At 42.2% G+C, this 20,186-nt stretch overlaps 1 protein-coding gene across 3 annotated transcripts in view; it reads left to right on the top strand.

Moving 5' to 3' along the window:
- Window positions 1–20,186, top strand: part of CRHR2 (corticotropin releasing hormone receptor 2) — a 2,206,543-nt gene that overhangs the window by 2,043,529 nt on the left and 142,828 nt on the right. For all 3 annotated transcript variants that reach the window (XM_069647696.1, XM_069647698.1, XM_069647697.1), the window contains 2 exons: window positions 3,118–3,253; window positions 12,497–12,538. In XM_069647696.1, coding sequence (XP_069503797.1) covers window positions 3,118–3,253; window positions 12,497–12,538 — 178 coding nt within the window. The remainder of the gene's footprint in view (window positions 1–3,117; window positions 3,254–12,496; window positions 12,539–20,186) is intronic.

Genomic DNA, 20,186 nt, shown 5'->3' with positions numbered 1-20,186 from the left:
CCTGTCTCTTACCTCATGCTCTCACGCCTTCCTCCCTCTTCTTTTGACTTTGTTCCTGTGTCCCTTTGGTCTTTCGTTCTGCAAGTTTACTTATCCACAGTTTCATTTGTTCACCTCCCGCTTTGCAAACCTCTTCCTGACTCTTATTGTCTCGGGATTGAAGCTACCCGAGGTAGTTGACGTTGCAATGTGCGTTGTACACCACCCTACAAATAAACATATGTGAGGCATATTCAGATGCCTCAATGGAATGAATGCAGGAAATTATTTTGTTGTCACTTGGTGTACTTTTAACACATGGTTAATGCACTGGGATTGATTCGAGACCGGTCAAGCATCTCATCTACAGAAAAGGAAGTGAATGTTTGGGTCTCACAGACAATTGTGCTCAGCGCATGGTACACTTGCTTGAGAGCTATGTGAGTAACAACAATTCACAATATGAACTCTAGCAGTACTGACACAGTTCCTTGTTCTTCCTAAGTTGATAAAGTGAATCCAATTGAGTTGGATATTGACACCTCACAGTAAAGTACTTCAAAGAGAGAAAGATCTAGCTTGAAGAGAGCAAAGGAAGAATATTATTTGGCAAAGGAGTCCCCCATGTTGTCTATGTGGCCACCATAGATATGGCCCACAGTAGTTTCCCAGCAAAGAAATGTGCATACTATATTGCCTTTATTTGGAAAATGTTAAGTGCTTCCCTGATCACTTGCTTTGCAATGAGTCTCTCTCAAGGTCTTTCCTTACCAATGAGACACTTCTTCATCGCAGTTCATCCCCAGTGATACACACCTTGTTCACTATTCATAATACAAATAATAATAAAAGTTTGTTTTCATACTCCTCCACAGGGAAACAGGAGATGCATACGGAGAGCGACAGTGATCTTCTGTTACTTTCTTGTCTAGCTAGAGGCAGGCATCTGGTGATTTGCCAATGGAAACACTGTTTTGTTTGTTTTCAAGTAGTGTGTTTGATTATGCTCTTTTGTTTCTGTAAATTGTTTCCTTGCCTTTTTGTCAGGAACACATATCAGAATTTCCTTCTGGATAAAGTTGGGTCTTCTGTTCGCTATGTATTGGCCTCAAAACATGTGACCTGTTGTTTTCATCCCTGTAATGTCAACAGGCCTGATTCCAGAGTCAGATGCTAAATACATCAATCCAACTTTCCAGGGAAAAGGCTGACCTGCTAAATCCACAGACCCACATCCAGTCACCTTCCCGGACTGTGTAATGTCTAGACTACCTCCATGCACAACCTTTGACCTCCCTATTGGGAGTCATCTTCAGCACTTGGCACTCAGTTGTGACACCACAATGTAAAATGCCTGTGTGCAGCATGTTGTTCAGAAGTCTTTACTCCATTGAATTCAGTTCCCTCCTACCCTCCAGCGGTCAATGTTATTTTGCCACCTTGGCCCAGTGTTTAGGACATTGAGATAATCTAGCAGACAGGAATTCAAGCCTTCATGCCAACGGGGCCATTATCCCAGTCTCACTGTAACAATTGCAAGTGTTTCAATCCCCTTTTTGGCAACAGAACCATAGAGGGATGTTGCCACATCATAGATCTGAAGAGGAGCAACAAGTACATCAAGAATATTCCGGCCAGGCTGAGGATTCTTCAGACTATCATATTATGATGTCTGAAGAGGAAATCATGTTCTCTCCAGACTTATAGGATGCATGATTCCACTTATCCATTCTTCCAGCTCAACAATGTGTCCTTAACTCTGCCATCAGAGATGGGCATTTTCATTTCAGGGGTTTTTCCTTTACTTCAGATATGTCCCAAATCCCTGGCTCTGCTGGTATTTTTTATATGGCTTAGGCATTCTTCAATACCCTTGCTTGTACAACTGGCTGATCCACATGCTGTATAGCAGGCAATCTAGGAGACCTGGATGATATGCAAACCCCTGCTTGCATTTGGTTTGCTGCTTAGTGACAGGCATCAGCTCTTAGTCTTCTGTCTCTGAAATCCATACATTCACTAGTCAACACTTCCCTCGTGAAAGTATCTTTGCCCATCCAGTATGCAGCAAAGTTATAGTCTCTTCTAGCTGCCTTTCAAGCCAGAGTTTCTTATGGCAGTTCCAGAGGTTAAAATGTCCTGTGGACCTGGTGGTGACATGTGTTTTCTTTATGGTGGATGGGATAGAAAGCATTGCAATGCTCTAGTGAGTGATCTGTTGGAGGTCTTATGGGCTAAAGACTCCTTGACATAGGTGATCCTGGTCCTAGGATCACCTGAATTATATTGGGAGTTCTAGTGGTGACTCAATTTAGACCATCTCCTTAGGTGTGTCAACTTGGATTCCCCAAGTCTGTGAACATGACCATTGATGCCAGCATCAATGGCTGGGGAATATGTAAGGGGGGGACAAGGGATGCTTTGGCCCCGTCTGTTTGGAAAAACTCCTTGAGTATGAGATAACCTTCTGCCTTTCATATGGCTCAAAGACCAATGCCCGCCAGCCAGAGGTAAAGGGAGAGGGTGTTGGGGGAAGGGATCCAGTCTTCAAATCTGTTTTTTTCATGTTCTGTGTGTCCTCATCAGTTCATTAATAATTTGGCCCTCATTGGGTAAGGAATGTGACTAGGAAGAGGGAGGAAGAGGCAATTGTGTGATTACTTACCAGTAATTTGCCTTAGTCAGTCCTTTCTTTCCTCATCATAGCCCTTATTACGGGTTCTTCCACCCTGTTGTGAGATATTGATTGTTCCATTGGGCTGCGTGCTATAACTCATGAGGGTCCCTTAATGGTGATGTTTACCCTCCTTCCTGTCGGGGGGTGGAGTTGGTAATTTTTCCTGTTATTTTTATTTGTGAAAGGCAGTAAAATGCTTATCTCTGGGAGTGCTACCGTCAGTAAGTAAGGACTATAGTGAGGAAAACTAGCATTCATGTTTATAAGGATTACCGGTAAGTAATCTGATCCTTACTCAGATGCATGATGACCATCAAGATATTGTGGAAGGGCGAGATGCGGGGGATGGTCCATGTTATATACTTGTACTCTCATGAACTGCTGCCTATCATGTATGTTATGTCTCACCCTGTGGAAGTTTCTTAATCTCTTTTCCCTTCTTCCTTGACTTCTGATTGCAGAAAGGCAGTGAAGGCTACATTAGTACTTCTACCCCTCCTCGGAATAACGTATATGCTTTTCTTTGTCAATCCCGGTGAAGATGACATTTCCCAGATAGTTTTCATCTACTTCAATTCATTTTTGCAGTCTTTTCAGGTAGGTGTAAATATGGATAATAGTAGTATACTTGTTTTCATTGATGCAGTAAATATTTCAGGAACTACATTTTAATCTGTGTGACCTATTATTTAAGTACCACCAGGCATTTCAGTTTGAGTCATGCACTGTATATGAGGAAATTATCATCTTATTACATGCATTCCTCATGTTGTAGCTTTATGAAACTTTGGAATACCTAATGTGCCAAGAGCTAAAGTGCACATGGCACTGTCAGAAGCGACTGGCATGACCTTATTGCATAATTACCAGTCTATTTAGCATGTCTTTAGTGAGTAGAGAGACTGCTGTGAAAGCAGCCCTACAACTAGGTTAGTTTCTGCACATTGTGCACATGTATGGGGCACCGTACATGCACTTTAATGTTGGCAGTTAACGTACATTTGTGGGTAAAACAAAGGTAAATCCAACCAACATGTGGTTATTGCAACATGTATGTGGGTAATGGCGTATCTTTTTGCAGAAGTAACCCATAGTTTGAAATTAGCCCAGCCAAAGAATGGGTTATTTTCTGGATAATTTAATGTACATCACCTGATCATAATTGATACAGGGAAGGGGAGCTGTACTTATTTACTAAAAAACCTTAAAATTCAAAGTTCTGTCATACTAGATCTGGACCACTGTGAGTTGTTAATAGTTAAAATTTGTATCAATGCAACAACCCCCTTGAGCATTGTTCCACTGTATAGACCGCCTGTTAAAACCCAGAAATTAGGAGCAATTGATTGCAGCTCTAGGTGCTTCGCTGAAGTCTACATCTCGAGTACTTCTCGTTGGGGACCATTTGTGGGTGGACCGTAGTCTGGACATTGATGGTATCACCCTTATGAATTGACTTGAAGCCATTGGCTTCCTGCAACATGTCAAGACTGCTACCCAAATGGAATGGAATTGACTGGATGTCAACCCAGAATGTAATAATCTCTCCCATAATTATGGAAGGTTGTCCTTGGTCAGACCACCGTTTCATCTCCTTTTAAATCTGTTATACTCCTTCTAAAGCCCCCTCTAGCTCTGTGCCTAGGATCTTAATGTGGATCAGGAATTTTGCCTCCCTGGTCTTACCTCAGCTAGCCACACTTGCATCTGTTATTCCTCTTGAAAATCTCACTAGTCAATTTAAACGGATCACCAGTGCTGTCTTTGATGTATTAACTCCTTTACGCACTACAACTTCTCATGGCGTTACAAAACAGAATATTTATTTGATGATGAGGTGATACAAGCTATGATAGAGAAGCACGCTTTTGAGTGCAGATGGAGTAAAAATAATTGTGCTACCAAAATACTAGCCTATAATACTGCTGTAAAAGTATATAACAAATATGATTTTTGAGGCCACACATGTCAAGTTTAACTAGAGAATTGACATGGCAAAATCCAATTCCATGGAACTTTTTTCCATTCTTCATGATTAAGAGGGAACATATAATAACAGCTCAGTATAGAAGTTCACAATAATTGGAGTCAATTCAGGAGGAATTTACCAGAAAAATCTCTTTTCATCAAAAATGCTGTTATGGATCGTCTTTCAGTGCTTGAAAAATCTACTATGACAACGGAATCACTATCTGATGCAGCAGTATTGTCCAATGCACAATCTTTATTTTTCTTCAAGGAATTAAATGAAATTGAGGTCTTTACTATAATTCAAAATAGGAAACCTACTACCTGTCAAGGAGATGCATTACCTGACTTTTTCTTTAAAGAGTCTCTTGAAACCTTATTACTGTGGCTTTCCAAAATTGTAAATCTTTTCTTTTTTGAAGAGCAGGTTCCTGAGTGCCTTAAAGAGGCTATTAATATGCCACTTTGAAAGAAATATCATTTGGATCCTTGGGATCCTGTAAATTATAGGCCCATAACCAGTGTGCATTTCCTCTTAAAGATTCTTGACAGGTCTGCCTACTGTCAATAAAATACAATGATTTTATTGAAGCCCACAAGGTGCTTGGAATAAGAAATGCTGGATTTCACATGAAACACCGAAGTGAGACGCCTTGTTAGATTTTAAATGAAATATTGAGAAAATTGTCAATAAAGGTCATATGGCACTGCTTTTAGAATTATCCAATGTCTTTGCTTGGTTTACCATGCACAATTGGCTGAAAAGTTGATTCCATTGGGAAGGTGTACCAAAAAGGCTGCATGTTGGTTTCAATCCTTTTTGGGTCCACAAAGTGCTAGAGTTGCCAAGGATGGTTGCCAGGCTGCTCCTATAACACTTACCTGTGGTGTCCCTCACGGATCTTGTTAATCCACTCTACCTTTCAATATTTATTGTGATGAATCTGGTGGAGTCCCTGGCAGTGACCTCCTCTCAAATGGCCTGGGGTCGGCAGTCACTATCTGATCCTGTTCTTGGGGGCCAATATATGAGGGAGGATCATGTGGGAATGACAGCTGTCTGGGGGAGGTGGTTACCCCATCAGATGAGACGCAGTATTCCTCCCTCTTTCCTAATGAAGACCCTATAATAACCAAATTCTTGATGTCTTGTTGTCCCCCTACGATTCCCCCTTATTGTAAAAATCAAAAACCCTTTCCTTTTTTGTCAATATAAACAAAATTCCTTTTTTACCTCAAACATTTACAACACATAAATAACATCTCCTGTTTCTAATGTTTCTCTTTATGAACATTTTGAACAGCATAATTTTGGAAATCGAACATCTACGGACTTCAGCTCCCGTAAAGCCTCAAACACTGAGACGAAAAAGAAGAGAAAGGAGTTGATGCAAATTAAAAGAAACTAAAAACCTAACGTGCAGATTAGTTGTTTTGTTGAACCTATAGTGCGCAGTACATTTAAAAAGTGCATCCTCACTCCACTGTCAAGCAGTAGGGGAGAGAACCTTGCATGAGAAAGCCAACAGAGAGAGAAGATGTGCAGATCCAAGTGTTGGCTCACGAACGCAAGTCTCACATAGCTGCGCAGTGTGAAAGAAGGAGAGGCCCAACAGGCACATCAAAAGGACCAGTTAACAGCATTCTCTGGTCCAGTTCACACAAGAAAGCCAGCTAGTGAACACTGAGCTTTAGGAAATGCTGGTAGAACATCCACATCATGTAAGAAGCCGACCCAGGGAGGAAGCAACACTGCAGAAGCATGACATACCGGTGAGTCTGCCCAGAGTCAATGGAGGCCCGGGGCATACAGACACACATGCAATCAGGTGAATGAACTGTGTGAGAAATCCAGACACATCCCCATTTTAACTCAATGCCCAATAAGAAGAATATTTGAATACCTACAAGATAAAGTGCAGCAACAAATCCCGAACAAATACCTATGCATGAGATGTCAATGTGTTGCCTTAAGTAAATATATTGAGCACAACAAAGTAGATGCTGCTATAGCATATTGAAAAGGACAGTGAAACCAAGGGATACACCAGGCAGCTGACATTTGGGGGGATATACATGGCAGGGAAGTAAATCGGGGTATCTGAAAAACCCCAGAGAAGGATACTTGGCAGAGTAGTATATTAGAAAGCCATCAACATTGTATAAAGGGGACTTGAAGCATGCATAAGAGGATTCCTGGCAGAGGAGTATACCAGGCAATCCATCAAAGCTGTTAAGGAAAGTCTAACATTATTGCAAGATGCATGGCAGGGAAGTATACCAGGGGATCTGAGGATCACATGAAAGAAGTCCTGGTAGGCAGGTACATCAGGCACTTGAAGTTATATAAAGGCTCTAACATTTTGGGGAGATACCTGGCAGGGGAGTATACCAGGAGATCTAAAAAGCACAAACGAAGATGATCACCAGATAATCCTTCAAGGTTACAAGAAGTTTGTGAATCAGGTACAAAGATAAAAAGGAATTGTTGGATGTTATGGAATGTATTATTTTATCAAGAACTTTCTGAATTAAGCAATATGCTCCGATCGGGGGGGCATTACCTAAAGTGGTAATGCCCCCCACACGAGGGGCGTATTGCTATTAGGACCCCGGCCCATAAGACCAGGGTATTAAAAGCATGTTTCTTTCTGTTGTGAAACGCTCTGGTATTTCGCAACAGAAAAAACAAAGTTTGAAAAATGGCAGTCGGGGAAGAAAATCTTTTTCCGGATATCCCTTTCCATAGCGCCCATTGAAAAGAAAAAAAAGTAAACAAACAAAATGTCCACATTGGAAAGGGAGAAGGGACTACAAGTAGTGCCTTCTCTCTTTACATGGCAGCCATTCAAAAATAAGGAAAAACGTTTTTTAAAAAAACAGCCGCCATGCACAGGAGAGAAGGGACTACACATAGTCCCTTATTCCTTTCCATGATGGCTTGTCGCAGATCGTGAGTGGACGTGCTGGAGACAGAAGTGTTTTAGCGTGTCTGCTCCTGAAAAGTAGGTAAGTGTGGAGGGGGAGGGAAGGGAAATGTGGGGAAGGCGGAAGGGGGGAGAGGGGCTTAGAAGAGCTTACCTCATTCCGTGGCAAGGGAAGATGGAGGCTGCCAGTCCTGAGGAAGCTCATGCTGGTGGGATTACCGTCTGGTAAAACCTCAGTTCTGAGCCTCTCCACTGGCTGGGTGGCCACCAATTCCCCCCCCCCCATAGGTACTAGTGCAGTATAAAGACCCAGAGGAATTCTTGGAAAAAGCACTTGTGTGATACATAGAAATTGTTATTCAAACGAAACACTTTTGCCATCCTACCTACAAATCCGTGGGAAGGGAACAACTCTCTGAATGAAAGGTTTTGTCCTTGGAAAACACTTTTGTTGGATATTTCTTTTCATTTTTATGATCACTTTTTACTTAACATCAAGTCAGAGACATGTCCTTGCACCCTTAGTTGTTTGTTTCTAGTGTTGGACAGAAGGACAGGTTCCAAGTTACTAACTACTTGACACAGACTGACCTTTAGTTTTAGTTTCCTAGGTAGGGAAACTCTTCTTTAGGATAGGGCTAGAATGGGGGTAGAGAGAGTTGGGGTAGGGTGGATGTTTGGGGAAGAGAGACTGTGGGTTTGGTGGGTCAGGGAAGATAGAATGGTGGTAGGGTGGGTGGGGATAGAGAGAGTGGAGGTAGGTTGGATGGGGTAGAGAGAATCCGGTAGGGTACCCATGAAAAAATGTTTGGCATTGCCAATGCTTGTTTTTAACAGAACTTCCTTGATGGACACGTATTTTGCTTATAAATGAAGTGGCTGAATGCACAAAACACCTATTACACCAGTAGAACATTCACAACTCCAATTAAGTCATTAACTCTCAGAAGACAGCTTTGAATAAACACTGGCAGGCACTTGGAGCACACATTTTGATGATAAGACTTTATAAAGTTAGCAGGGAAGAGATCTCAGGAGGATTTTCTCTTAGCGGGGAGGGGCAGAGTGGGTGGGAATGGCCATACGTATTAGCATGGCTATGGCAGGTAAACGGGTGGGGAAATAACCAAACACTTGCAAGCTTTGTGTCCCTCCTCATATGCCAGAATGCTCCGTTCACAAAACAGCCTCTAGCTGAATATTTCATAACTAGAGGTCATCAGAAGATGTCAGTGTTAGGGCCTCGACTATAGACTGCCTTGCACGTTCATCTTCGGAATCTTGATTTTGTTTTGTATCCTTATTCATGACTCATCATTTCTGCTAAATTTCTCCATACAGTGTTAGAATATTTTTTCAAACCTGAGCCCAGATGCAGTTTAGTCCGCTCAGTACTGCCTGGTCGAACTAAATCAAATGTCTAAAAGGGGAGGTGGGGAGGTCTGATGGCTACTTCCTGCGTCCAGATTGAATAGGCGTCTCTGTGCAGCTGTCGGTTCATAGAGCCACCTTCTGCACATAGTCGGTGCTTTATAAGACAGTAAAAAGAGCCATCCTGTCAACAGTCGAAACATGAAACTCATGAATGATGCGTAGCTGGCAACACAACGCAGAACACATTGTTAAGTAACAGCATCCACAGAGTAAACGGATAACAGATGATATACAAACGCGAACACAGGGTCTCATCACCCAAGTACTGAATGATTCTTCAACCAAGCCTTGCTCTGGACTAAACCCAAACATAAACTGTAGTGAAAAAAGTAGCCATAATACATACAAGATTGCTGAAAATATGTGAAGCATTGCTTCTTTCGCTCGCTTACAACTTTGGGGAATGTGTGCTGCAAGAAGTGTTCATCCATTATCCAGACAGCAGGACGTATATATTGGCTTGTGTAAAGGGTGCTTCACTGAAGGGCAATGTTCTGCTTTCCTTTAGCATTTCATGTGTGTACGCATTGGCAGTCCTAAGTGTGCACACAAAATACTGGGAATCGGCTGTGCTCAAACTGGCTCTCGCAACATTAGCACGCTTCCGCGGAACAGCAACCTGTGCACTACATCGCGAGTTGTTGGCGGCCATTCAAAATCTTGTAACATGCTTTTAAACCCCAAGTAACGGCAACAGAGGAGTTTGCAACGTGCTCGTCTGCTCACCTTTCCAAAGGCAGATGCTCGGCCACACATGTTCATGAAACAGAAGAGCCTTTGAGTTGCCAAGATCAATGGAGTCAGCTTCTCAAACAAGCAAAAAGAGCGTGCTGCTTAGCAATCTAGGAAGTGAAGCTGTGACATCCAGGGTCAGACTGGGACAAGAAATAGGCCCGGTCACCCAAAAAAAAGCAGCCCACCCCTCGACTCCAAAAAAGTGACCCACCCCTTGCCTCACGACCCTTGACCTCTGATGACATCACCGTAAGTGATGTCATTTGACCCCGGGAAGCGATAAAACACAACCTTTTACCCCTTGACCAAACAGGAAGTGGCAACAAATAGCATTGTCCCTAAGTACACTAAATGACTGTGAATCCAAGCAGATGTCCAAGGCCAAATGATAATGTTATTGTGTTGCACTTAAGCTCTATTTTTTTTTGTTTGTTTATTTATTTATTTATAGTGCGCACCAGACCCAAGGGTATCAGGGCGCAAAAGGCATGAAAAGGGTTGTTCAGCTTAGGTTACATTACCGTAAAATATCATATATTATGTACACATTATAGCAAAAAGCATCAAGAGACAGTTATATACAGTATATACAATGAGAGACAGTTATATACAATATATGCTAACAGGGCAAATGATGTGGTGAAAGTGTGATAGAGGGTCAGATGTCATGTTCCTTGGTGATATTTTATCGAACAATTATGCATACAATATCAGCCAACCTGTGTTGGTACTCATTTATTGACCTAAGAAGGATGAAAGGCTTTTTGAAGGGGAAAAAAGTGATTTTTTTTCTTTCTTTTTTTCTCTTCCAAACCGGCCCAGGCATGGCCAGAAACTGCGACGATTTCTGCCCAGCCACGGGCCGAGAGGCCTAAGGGCCAATCCGACCCTGGTGACGTCAAGAGGGAGGAGAGAACATAAAATAAAGATTTATTAAGATTAAAAATACTTAGAACTCGGGAGTACGTGAATGTGTGTTTCAGAGAGGGAGCATTGAGTGAGAGAGTGTGTAGGATAATAACGTAAGTGTCGGCCAGTTGCCATGCCCACGAGGGACTGCTCCTGAACTGTTTGGCATTAGGTAGCACTAGTGCAACACCAAATACACAAAACCAAAAACACTGGCATGAATACAAAGCCATGTGTGAGCAGGACAGTTAGTGCAAAACTCCATCCACCCAATATTACGGGGGTTCTAGTCTTACACACTTTCTGAAATACCATAGGGACGTTCGTGTTCACCCAGGGTTCGGAAATTAGGTCCTTGTGTAGGTGGGCATGCTTACTAGTACTAGACAAATCATTGTACCCCTTTCTGGTGGGTGGAGCGTGCTAGGAAGTGCTGGGGTGTGAGAGGAACAATCTGGCACAACTAAGGTGAGGAGAAGTTGGTTCACAACCCTAGAAAGGCTCTGCTGAATTGTGTGGGTCACCAAATCTTTGGGTCAGTGACCGACACAATTCCATGGGTCACATTTGGGTAGTTCCAGCAACCGTACCTAGGTTCATACACATCTAGCCTTAAAATGTAATGATGGGTCTTTGACATTCTTGTCTGCTCTCAAATACATGACGCTCATAACCCCATGAAGCATATGTCATTCATTCTTCATACCACTGGACAAGATTCACATCGTATTGATAAAGCCATGCCTTTTCTAATGTCGATTAAAAGTAATCATCCGTCTATTATGGGGAAAGGCCACTCTGCTGATCTGATTGAGTTGATCATTTTGGTGGCCCTCAGCACCAGCAATGGGACCATCCTCCTTACTTTTTGTGTGGGTGTCAGAGCAGCAGGACCCCTGGGTAAGCACTTCCTTAATCGATGGATCTCTGACTGTGTTCCCAGGAATCCTTAATAGACAAAGAATGGCTGCTTTGATGCATGGGCTCTCCCACATGCTCTGTGTTATGGAAATCTGCACCGTATGTAATCTTCTAACATCCTTGTGTTTGGGTGTTCAGCTGTATGTTGAGGACAGCCAGCTATGCCTCCGGGTCATGGGTGACATCATGCAGCCCACATTTCTGTGCTTAATGGTGTAAATGTGGGTGGACCTTGATGGACAAGCATGCATTAGTATATCTTAATGACGATCCCTGCCCATTTCCTCTGCCTCACTCAGGATGTTATTGCTATCTGTGTGCAGGGATGACCCTTGTTGGTTGAAGGGAAAGGGAAAATCTGGTCTAAATGGTTTCATATCTGTTAAATAAAGTTGGGTTTTTTTTTCTTCCCCTCAGTCACAGTAAGTTACCAAGTGATTATTCCGTTTTTTAAGTTGCATTTTGTGAGAAAAAAAATGATCATATGAAAGTGTTGTTTGGTCAATAAGTGCCGGAAGGGCTTGTCCTTCATTGCTGGCCTGTGAGATGCTCTGTTTGCCGATTCACCCACTATTGCCCTGAAGGCGCATCTCCCTCAGCTCTCACGTGCACGTGTTCCTAAAACCCTGCATCTAATGCCTTTGAAGATGTCCTACTCTCTGGAAGCTGTGCACTATGCCGGGTGCAGCACATCCTTTGCATTAAACCAACCAGGCAGGTTGAGATGTCTTATCTTTATGGAACTACGAAACTCAATGAACATCGATTTACGAAGGTAATCTAGGAACTCAGTTCCAACATCAGGACAGCCTAACTATTTACTAATGAATGTATTTTCTGAATATTCTGCAATCTTTATACGGTAATTGTTTTTTAGAACGCGTGCAATATCAATCTTCCTAACAATATACACATAATAATGATCATTTTCTTTTTTTTTTTTCAGGGTTTCTTTGTTTCCGTATTTTACTGCTTTTTGAATGGAGAGGTGGGTACCCTATCACATTATGAATATGGTTTATTCCATTATTAAAGCGTGTCTCTGCATGCATGCAACAGCAACTGTCATTACTTCTGAATCAACCTGCATGTTCTCTTTCATGTAATCACGGTTGCTATTCAAATAGCAGTGCCTCACAATGTACTATTATGCAGTAAGATATCACACTGCTGTACTGCTACAATGAAGTATAGCAACTTACAAAATGCATCCGGAGCAGGATCTTTGATGACTTTGTTCTGATTTGAGGTTGAGGCAGTTTTAGGTAATTTGTTATGTTTATTATCACTGGTAGAGGGTGCACTACAAGTTGAATCCATCAGAACATAAAAAGCACAACTGGAATCTCAATGAGCATGCTCAGGTAGTGCAGTGGCGAGGCGTGTGCAGTGTGCATTGGATGGATGGGAGCCGTCTTCATCTCAAAGGGGCTTCCTGGTAACAGGGAGGGATGGTGGTGGACTATGTTACACGAGAGCTGTGCTGTGAGTGGTCCTTGATTGTCTTTTCAAGTATTTCCCTTCTTTCGCAGTGTAGATCCTCCAGCTGGTGGTGGTGGTGGCTCTTGGGGAGGAGGGATGGCAATAGTTGATGCCATTTTTAAGATAAATAGGAGTTTTCCTAATATTCTTCCAAGTATGTGCTGTCTGCTAGATTGTTAATGGATAATGAGTAAGAATAGGTGTAGGAGCTGTGCAAGGATACATTTATTTATTTGTTTATTTATTATACATATTAGTTCATAGAACATTTTGTATATTTTGTTTACAAATACATTGCATACCTCAACACACCAACATTTAACAAACATGAGGCCGCACTTCAAACATATATTGCCACTCCTCCGACATTGGGATATATCATAACATGCAAAAGTCTAAAACTAACTTCATTAACAAAATTCATCATTCATATTACTCAGTGCATATCATAGAACCAATTAAACAATTTACATTTCATATGAAGTTAAAACAACAGTTTATCACAACTAAACAATCATTGCTCTTCTACATTTCATGAGTAATTCACAACAATTTCTAAAAAGAAAATGTCTTCAGATTCTTAAAATTGCCCCATGACTTCTAGGTACAATATTACTCCTACAAAATGTGAATTCTAATACTTGTCCAAATTTAATACAAGGCAATATGTACCGATGTGGTAGTATTTAAACAATAAACCCAGAAATCTTCATTGAATATTGCTTCGTAATTGTGTCCCAGGTGACCTAGTTATACTATATACGAAGGACCAAGTTTAGGGTATTCAGTAAAAATAAATTGCACAGTTTCCATATTCCAAGGATATTTACAGATTCTGCAGAATCTACTTTCTTGGCTCAGTTTTAGTCGACCACCCATAGATGAACGCACCAGAAGTTGGTTGATCCTTCTAAGAAGTCTTAATCTTCTTACGTTGGGATCAGGGCAAATCAAAAGGTATGGCTGAGGGCTCATAAAACGATGAACCATTCGTGATGCCTGAACGTACCCATGCAGGGTTCCCAAGTGGGTGTTATTGCAGTTAGTCCCACTGAGTGAACATTCTGGAAAACATTTTTTTTAATTTTACAATAACTGGTTCTGCATAAAAAATCTGGTTGCCAATGTATTTTTTTGAATACTTCTTTTATCATTTCTAAATATGTGTCAGTTCTGTTTGTCTCTGCCTGATTGTAACTGGCCATAGCGGCCATCAGGGAATCTTTAGCTAAAATCTCTGTCCGAATAATCAATTCCCCCCTACGTTTCATCAACATTGCTTTTAGCGATAGTAACCGCAATTTTAAGCGCAGTTATTCCATGGGAGTGCTTTGTGACAATCTCAGCATATTGTGCCAAAAGAACCCCTCTATCCGGTTTAGCCATTCCCATTTGGACAACTGCAGGCTTTCTAGCCCATCTATTATAGTGGGACAGAACCATTGCTCACTAGTGTCCCACTCATTGAAAAACCTGCATTCCATTTTGAGAAACAGCTGATCAGAAAGGTCAGTTGCCTTGCCTTTGAGGTCTTCATGTTTATTATACTTTCTTAACTTGCGTTATACATCAGGTTTAGACCAAGGTACTTATATAGGGGTGTGCACTGGATCTGTCTAATACTTAGTTCAATACACACCCTATTTACTTATTTTATGGGTTACTAACATCACCTTTGTTTTGTCGAGGTTTATTTCTAGCTCATTTTCATTTGCATAGTTTGCCAAATCCTCTAGTAAGATTTGTATTCCTACTGCGGTGTTACTCAAAAGCACAAGATCGTCCGCGAATAAAATCGCTGTAATTCGATCTTGGCAGATTTTAGGTGACCAAGTACCTAATGCTTCTAAGCGACGGATCAAATTAGCGAGGTATAAGTTAAAGAGGAAGGAGACTAACATACACCCCTGCTTTACACCTCTATGTATGCCGAACTCGCCAGAAATGTTGTTACCATTTCCCAGTCTAATCCTGGCAGTAGTTTCGTTATGCAGACATTTGAGAATTTCTAATAACCAGTTGGGGCACCCCCACTTTTGCATTTTTCCCCAGAGTCGTTCCATGCTGACTAAGTTGAATGCAGATTTAAAATCCACATAAGCTATGTATAAGGGCGGGTTGGCTTTTTTCCTTGCAAGGTTGATTAATCGGTCAATTATTCTCAGATTTAAGTTCATACTAGCACCCGCTCGAAAGTCAGTTTGCAAAGGATGTAGTAGCTCGGTTTCATCTACCCATGCTTGTAGTTGCTTTAGCATACAAGTTGCAAACACCTTTCCTGTGGTTTCTAGTAATGACAAGGGTACATTTTGAGCTTCAAAGTTCCTAGATCTGCTAAAAATGCAGATCCAAATTGTTTGCGATGCACGGAATCATTAGCTAAGTACAGACGCGTTTGCGAACATGTCACCGTGCCACGCACGTGGTCATGTGACACTGTCTGAAAAGTCAGCGATGATGTCAGACATTTGCGAACATCGGCAAACACAAAAACAGTGGAAAAAGTAGCAAAAAGTGTTTAGAGGTGTTAAAAATTATGCTAGAAGGAGGAGAATGGCAGAGTTTTAAGATGAAACTTTCTAAATTGGAGAGAAATATTGCTATATTTGGGTAAATATGACATCATTAAGTTGTAACAAATTAGGGTGAACTGATAAAAACCTATGGAATTCACTGGAAAAACATGCTTATGGTTAAGTTGCACTAATAAAATGGAATTCAATGAAAACACTTTGTTAAAGGGATATTATGGTTAAGTAGCACTAATAAAAACCTATGAAATTCAAAGGTAAAACGTTGAAGTATTGCGCTTCCTTTGCTGTCTAGGTCCTCCAGCTGGTGGTGGCTCTTGGCGAGTAGGGATGGCAATGGTAGAAGCAATTTTTAAGATAAATAGGAGTTTTCCTAATATTCTTCTAAGTATATGCTGTGTGCTAGATTGGTAAAGGTTAATGAGTAAAAATAGGTGTTGGAGTTGTGCAAGGGTACATTTTGAGCTTCAAAGTTCCTAGATCTGCTGAAAAATGCAGTTCCAAAATGTTCGTAAAGCACAGACGCATTGGAGAACACGTCAACATTCCGCGCACGTGAACTTGGTCACATGACACTGTCCGAAAAGTCCCTGATGATGTGAGACATTCATGAACATCAGCGAACACAAAAACAGTGGAAAAAGTAGCCAAAAGTGTGTAGATGTTTTAAAAATTATGCTAGAAGGTAGGGAATGGCAGAGTTTTCTGGTGAAACTTTCAAAATCGTAGAAAAATTTTGCTTTTTTTGGTTAAGTATGATATTATTAAGTTGTAGCAAATTAGGGTGAATTGGTTAAAGCCCATGAAATTCACTGAAATAAACGTTCTTATGGTTAAATTGCACTAATAAAAACCCATGAAATTCAATGAAAAAACATTGTTAAAGGGGCGTTATGGTTAAGTTGCATTGATAAAAATCTACGAAATTCAAAGAAAAACTTTGTTAAAGGGACCTTATGGTTACAAGTAAAACCGAAAAACTCCAGAAATTGACCAGTTATGGCAAGCTAAGCAATCCATAACACGCGCCAGCACCGTGCACTGTTAAGACAAACACCCAGTAAATGAAAGATGGCATTACACATGTCATTGAAGACATCACTGATGACATCACATATTAAAATAATTTTGATGAACAGTCCCCAAAAGGGGTCGTGTTTATAATGTTGGTAACAAGATGTCAGGGGTGATCAGGAGATCTATCATAAACGACTTAATGTATTAAACAATGCTCTCATCTACAGAAAACAGTGGAGTCAGAGCAGAGTCAGTTGCAGTCTCTGCAGGTCGGACTTTTCATTTGCTCCTCTACTTTCCGAGTCTGTTCTCACTGTCTACTACAGGAAGAAGAATACATATACCCAGAAACACCGCGGAGCAGCCGCGGAGTCAGAGCAGAGTCAGTTGCAGTCTCTGCAGGTCGGACTTTTCATTTGCTCCTCTACTTTCCCAGTCTGTTCTCACTGTCTACTACAGGAAGAAGAATACAAATACCCAGAAACACTGCGGAGCGGCCGCGGAGTCAGAGCAGAGTCAGTTGCAGTCTCTGCAGTCCCTGCCAGGACTGGCAGAGACATGGCGACAACCTCTGACTTCCACCAACTAGGCATTTCAAATATTTTCAGCGTGGGCATAGAAGAAGAAGAAAACATGCGCCTTAGAAGCTCACGGAAACTCCAACTGCCCTCAAGTCCTCCGTTTTCCTCAAAGCACCCAGTCAAACTCAGACCTCAGGCTTTATTGCCTATAAATACCACCCTGATGGGAACCTGCCCAACCATCACATCAGCCGGGTGTAAGCGCCAGAAAAAAGCATCAGTGACCACTCAGAAATCACCTAAAAAGGGCCAATCATGTGTGGCTAAAACTCACATCCCCCTCACGGAAGTCACGAATCAACAAAAATCTAAAACCCGAGGAGTGAGTCATGAGGTCGAAGCTCTAGCCACAACGCAGCACATAACCGCCTCTCCGACCAAAGAGACCAAAGAGAACAACGCGGGAAGTGCTGAAAATGCGGGAAAGGTTCCGAATAATCAGCCCGAATACCCAGCCCAGCCCTTGCCAAGTGTTGTAGGCATCCCAGTGCGGCCAGTCGGAGGACCGACCGCGAGGGAAAAGTCTCCACAGGTGCATAGGCTCAACCAGGAAGAGGCCGTAGAGCAACAAGCGAAACCAACTAAACAACCCAAACAAACAAATTGCTGCGTAACACAAGACCTCCCACTTACCGTGGACGCTTGCACTGAGCAGGCAGCTCTTCGGGGTTTGGCGGGTTCCTCTTCCCACGCCGCGGCTCAGGCAGGAAGGTGGGTGCCAGAGACGGAGGACCCGCCTCGATGCCGTGGTGGGGTGGCGGCGCCCCAGCCAGCGGTGGGGATCCGCGCACAGGTAGACGCGGGCGGCCTCGGGGACGGTGGGACCTCCGGGTCGATTCGCTCGAGGGGTGATTCTCCGGTCGGCTGCCCTTGCGCAGGCGCGTTCGGCACCAGCCCGGACAGAATAGCTCCCCCGGTGGAGACTAGCGGCACTGCAGTCCAATCCGAGGATAAAACGCCGGACTCAGCTGAGGAATGGGAATACATCCAAGACCCTAAACTCGGGCTTCTGACAAAGAAAAAGACACGTTCCCAGAGACCCAATGGAGAGTCAAATAACATCAAAAAACTACTAAAAAAAAAAATATAGGACAAATAAATGCCAAAAAAACTGGCCAAATGAATAAAACACAACAAAGAGCACTTGGGGATGTCACCCCCAAAACCAGGATTTGCAACTCCATAAAAGAACTTTTCGCTAGACAAGGGAAAAGAAAGCACGATGTGCTTACGGAACTCACTGATGATGAGATACTTGATGCCCTGATCGATGTACAACCCGTAGTGAAAACAAGAAAGACTGCACCAATCCTAAAACCTAGCAGGACTCCGAAAATCACAGAAGAAAACTCAGCTGAAATATGCGCAAATGAGCCCGCGCCAAGCGAGATGAATGCTGAGAAGGGGTTGGTTGTACCCCCCCTTTTTTGGGGTCTCCAACTATGACCCACCCCCCTCAATCGCCCTTAAACAAGGACCGGGGAGCTGAAGTTACCGACCCGCCACGGCCCAACGAAACAAAGCTCAGATTCCGCCTCCCTCAGCAATCGAATAACTTTTACGCCAGACCACCCGAATTTCTTCATTAAATCTAAAGCCCCATTGTCCCACCATCCTAGAATATCCGCAGACGCAGATTGGCTGCTTTATGGCGCACATAGACCGGCAAGAAGATCTTCTCTTCCTCATTTCGTACGAGAGCCTCGAGAAACGAACCACCAGCAGGAACAGAGGGTTCCTCAAGACTCCTCCTTTGAGGCATCAAACAGAAATCAACCTGATTATTCTGGAAGGCAGAATGAATCCTTCACAAAAAAACCAGACCTAACAACGATAATGTCGGCTATAACAATTGGTTTATCACCATTCGGTAAACTTTACGAGTCTCTCAATGAGACATTGAGAGACCACACTACGTTATTAGCTATGTTGCACACGAAGCTGATTTTCATCGAGGGCTTCATCACTGCAAAAGAAAAGAGTCCCCAAACACCTAAAAATTGTTTCAACTTAGCAACTTCAAGTCCTAAAACAAACAATACAGCAAGGGCGGCTCCCAAACTAAAGAGCGCTTGCGTTCAAACACAAACTGATTTTCAACAAGGACCAGTTCAATTTGTATTTTCTGGCATTCAAGAAATCTCAGCCAATGAAGAAAACAGAAAACCACAGGCAGGTCCAAAAACCTCTCCTGACGAACGAAGCCAAAATGATCAAACATGCATCATCATTGATCACTTAAATTCTCCAGATAACAGTATAAAAAGAGCTTCCAACGAAAAACAAAACTATTCGATCACCAGAAAAGTTCATCTAACTTCGGTGAAAAGTCTGCAAATAAAATAAAAAAATCTCCAAGAACTGCTGAATATTTTTTAGCGGATCAAAGCGCAATGAATATTACCCTCCATCTCTCGCCAGAAATATGAGATAAAATTCCCCCAAGAGCATGCAAACCAACATCGATATGCTCTTTTGAAAAAGATAAACAATCAAAGAAACGCAGAAGAAACAGTTCAACTAATACTACTCAAACTCTCTCGTGCTCAGACCTTCTCCAGAAAGAAGCTCCACAAAAAAGTAAACCAGAACAATCATCCTTCAGGTACAGAACTTCTAAAGACAAACCGGAACCCCAAGGACCGGCAGAAATGAAAAAGCAAAGAGATCAATCTCATCAAGACAAGATCAAAGACAACAGACCATGGGACAGAAACAGATTAGATCACAGTTCTCCCCGTAAGAGCAACAATGGAATAATCCTAAAACTGGAACAATCCGAAACAAACAGGGAATCGCTAACCTTGAATAGAGGCACTATTATGAAGATTCTGAAAAATACCAAAGACCTCAAACGTTTAACCCCGAAGGAAATCACGCTCGTGGAACCATACCACATTCTAGAAAAGCTAAAGCTTTTATTCATATAAAGGAGTGCTCTAACTCGTTTATATCCAACAGAGACTCTGAAATCCTCTCAAAATTAGGACTAATCATCACTGAATACACAAAGTCAAAGCGAGCT

The sequence above is a fragment of the Ambystoma mexicanum genome, chromosome 2q (genome assembly GCF_040938575.1).
Source record: "Ambystoma mexicanum isolate Mex_15411 chromosome 2q, UKY_AmexF1_1, whole genome shotgun sequence".
Taxonomy (NCBI): domain Eukaryota; kingdom Metazoa; phylum Chordata; class Amphibia; order Caudata; family Ambystomatidae; genus Ambystoma; species Ambystoma mexicanum.
Note: the sequence above shows the minus strand (reverse complement) of the source record. Positions and strands in the feature narration are given on the sequence as shown.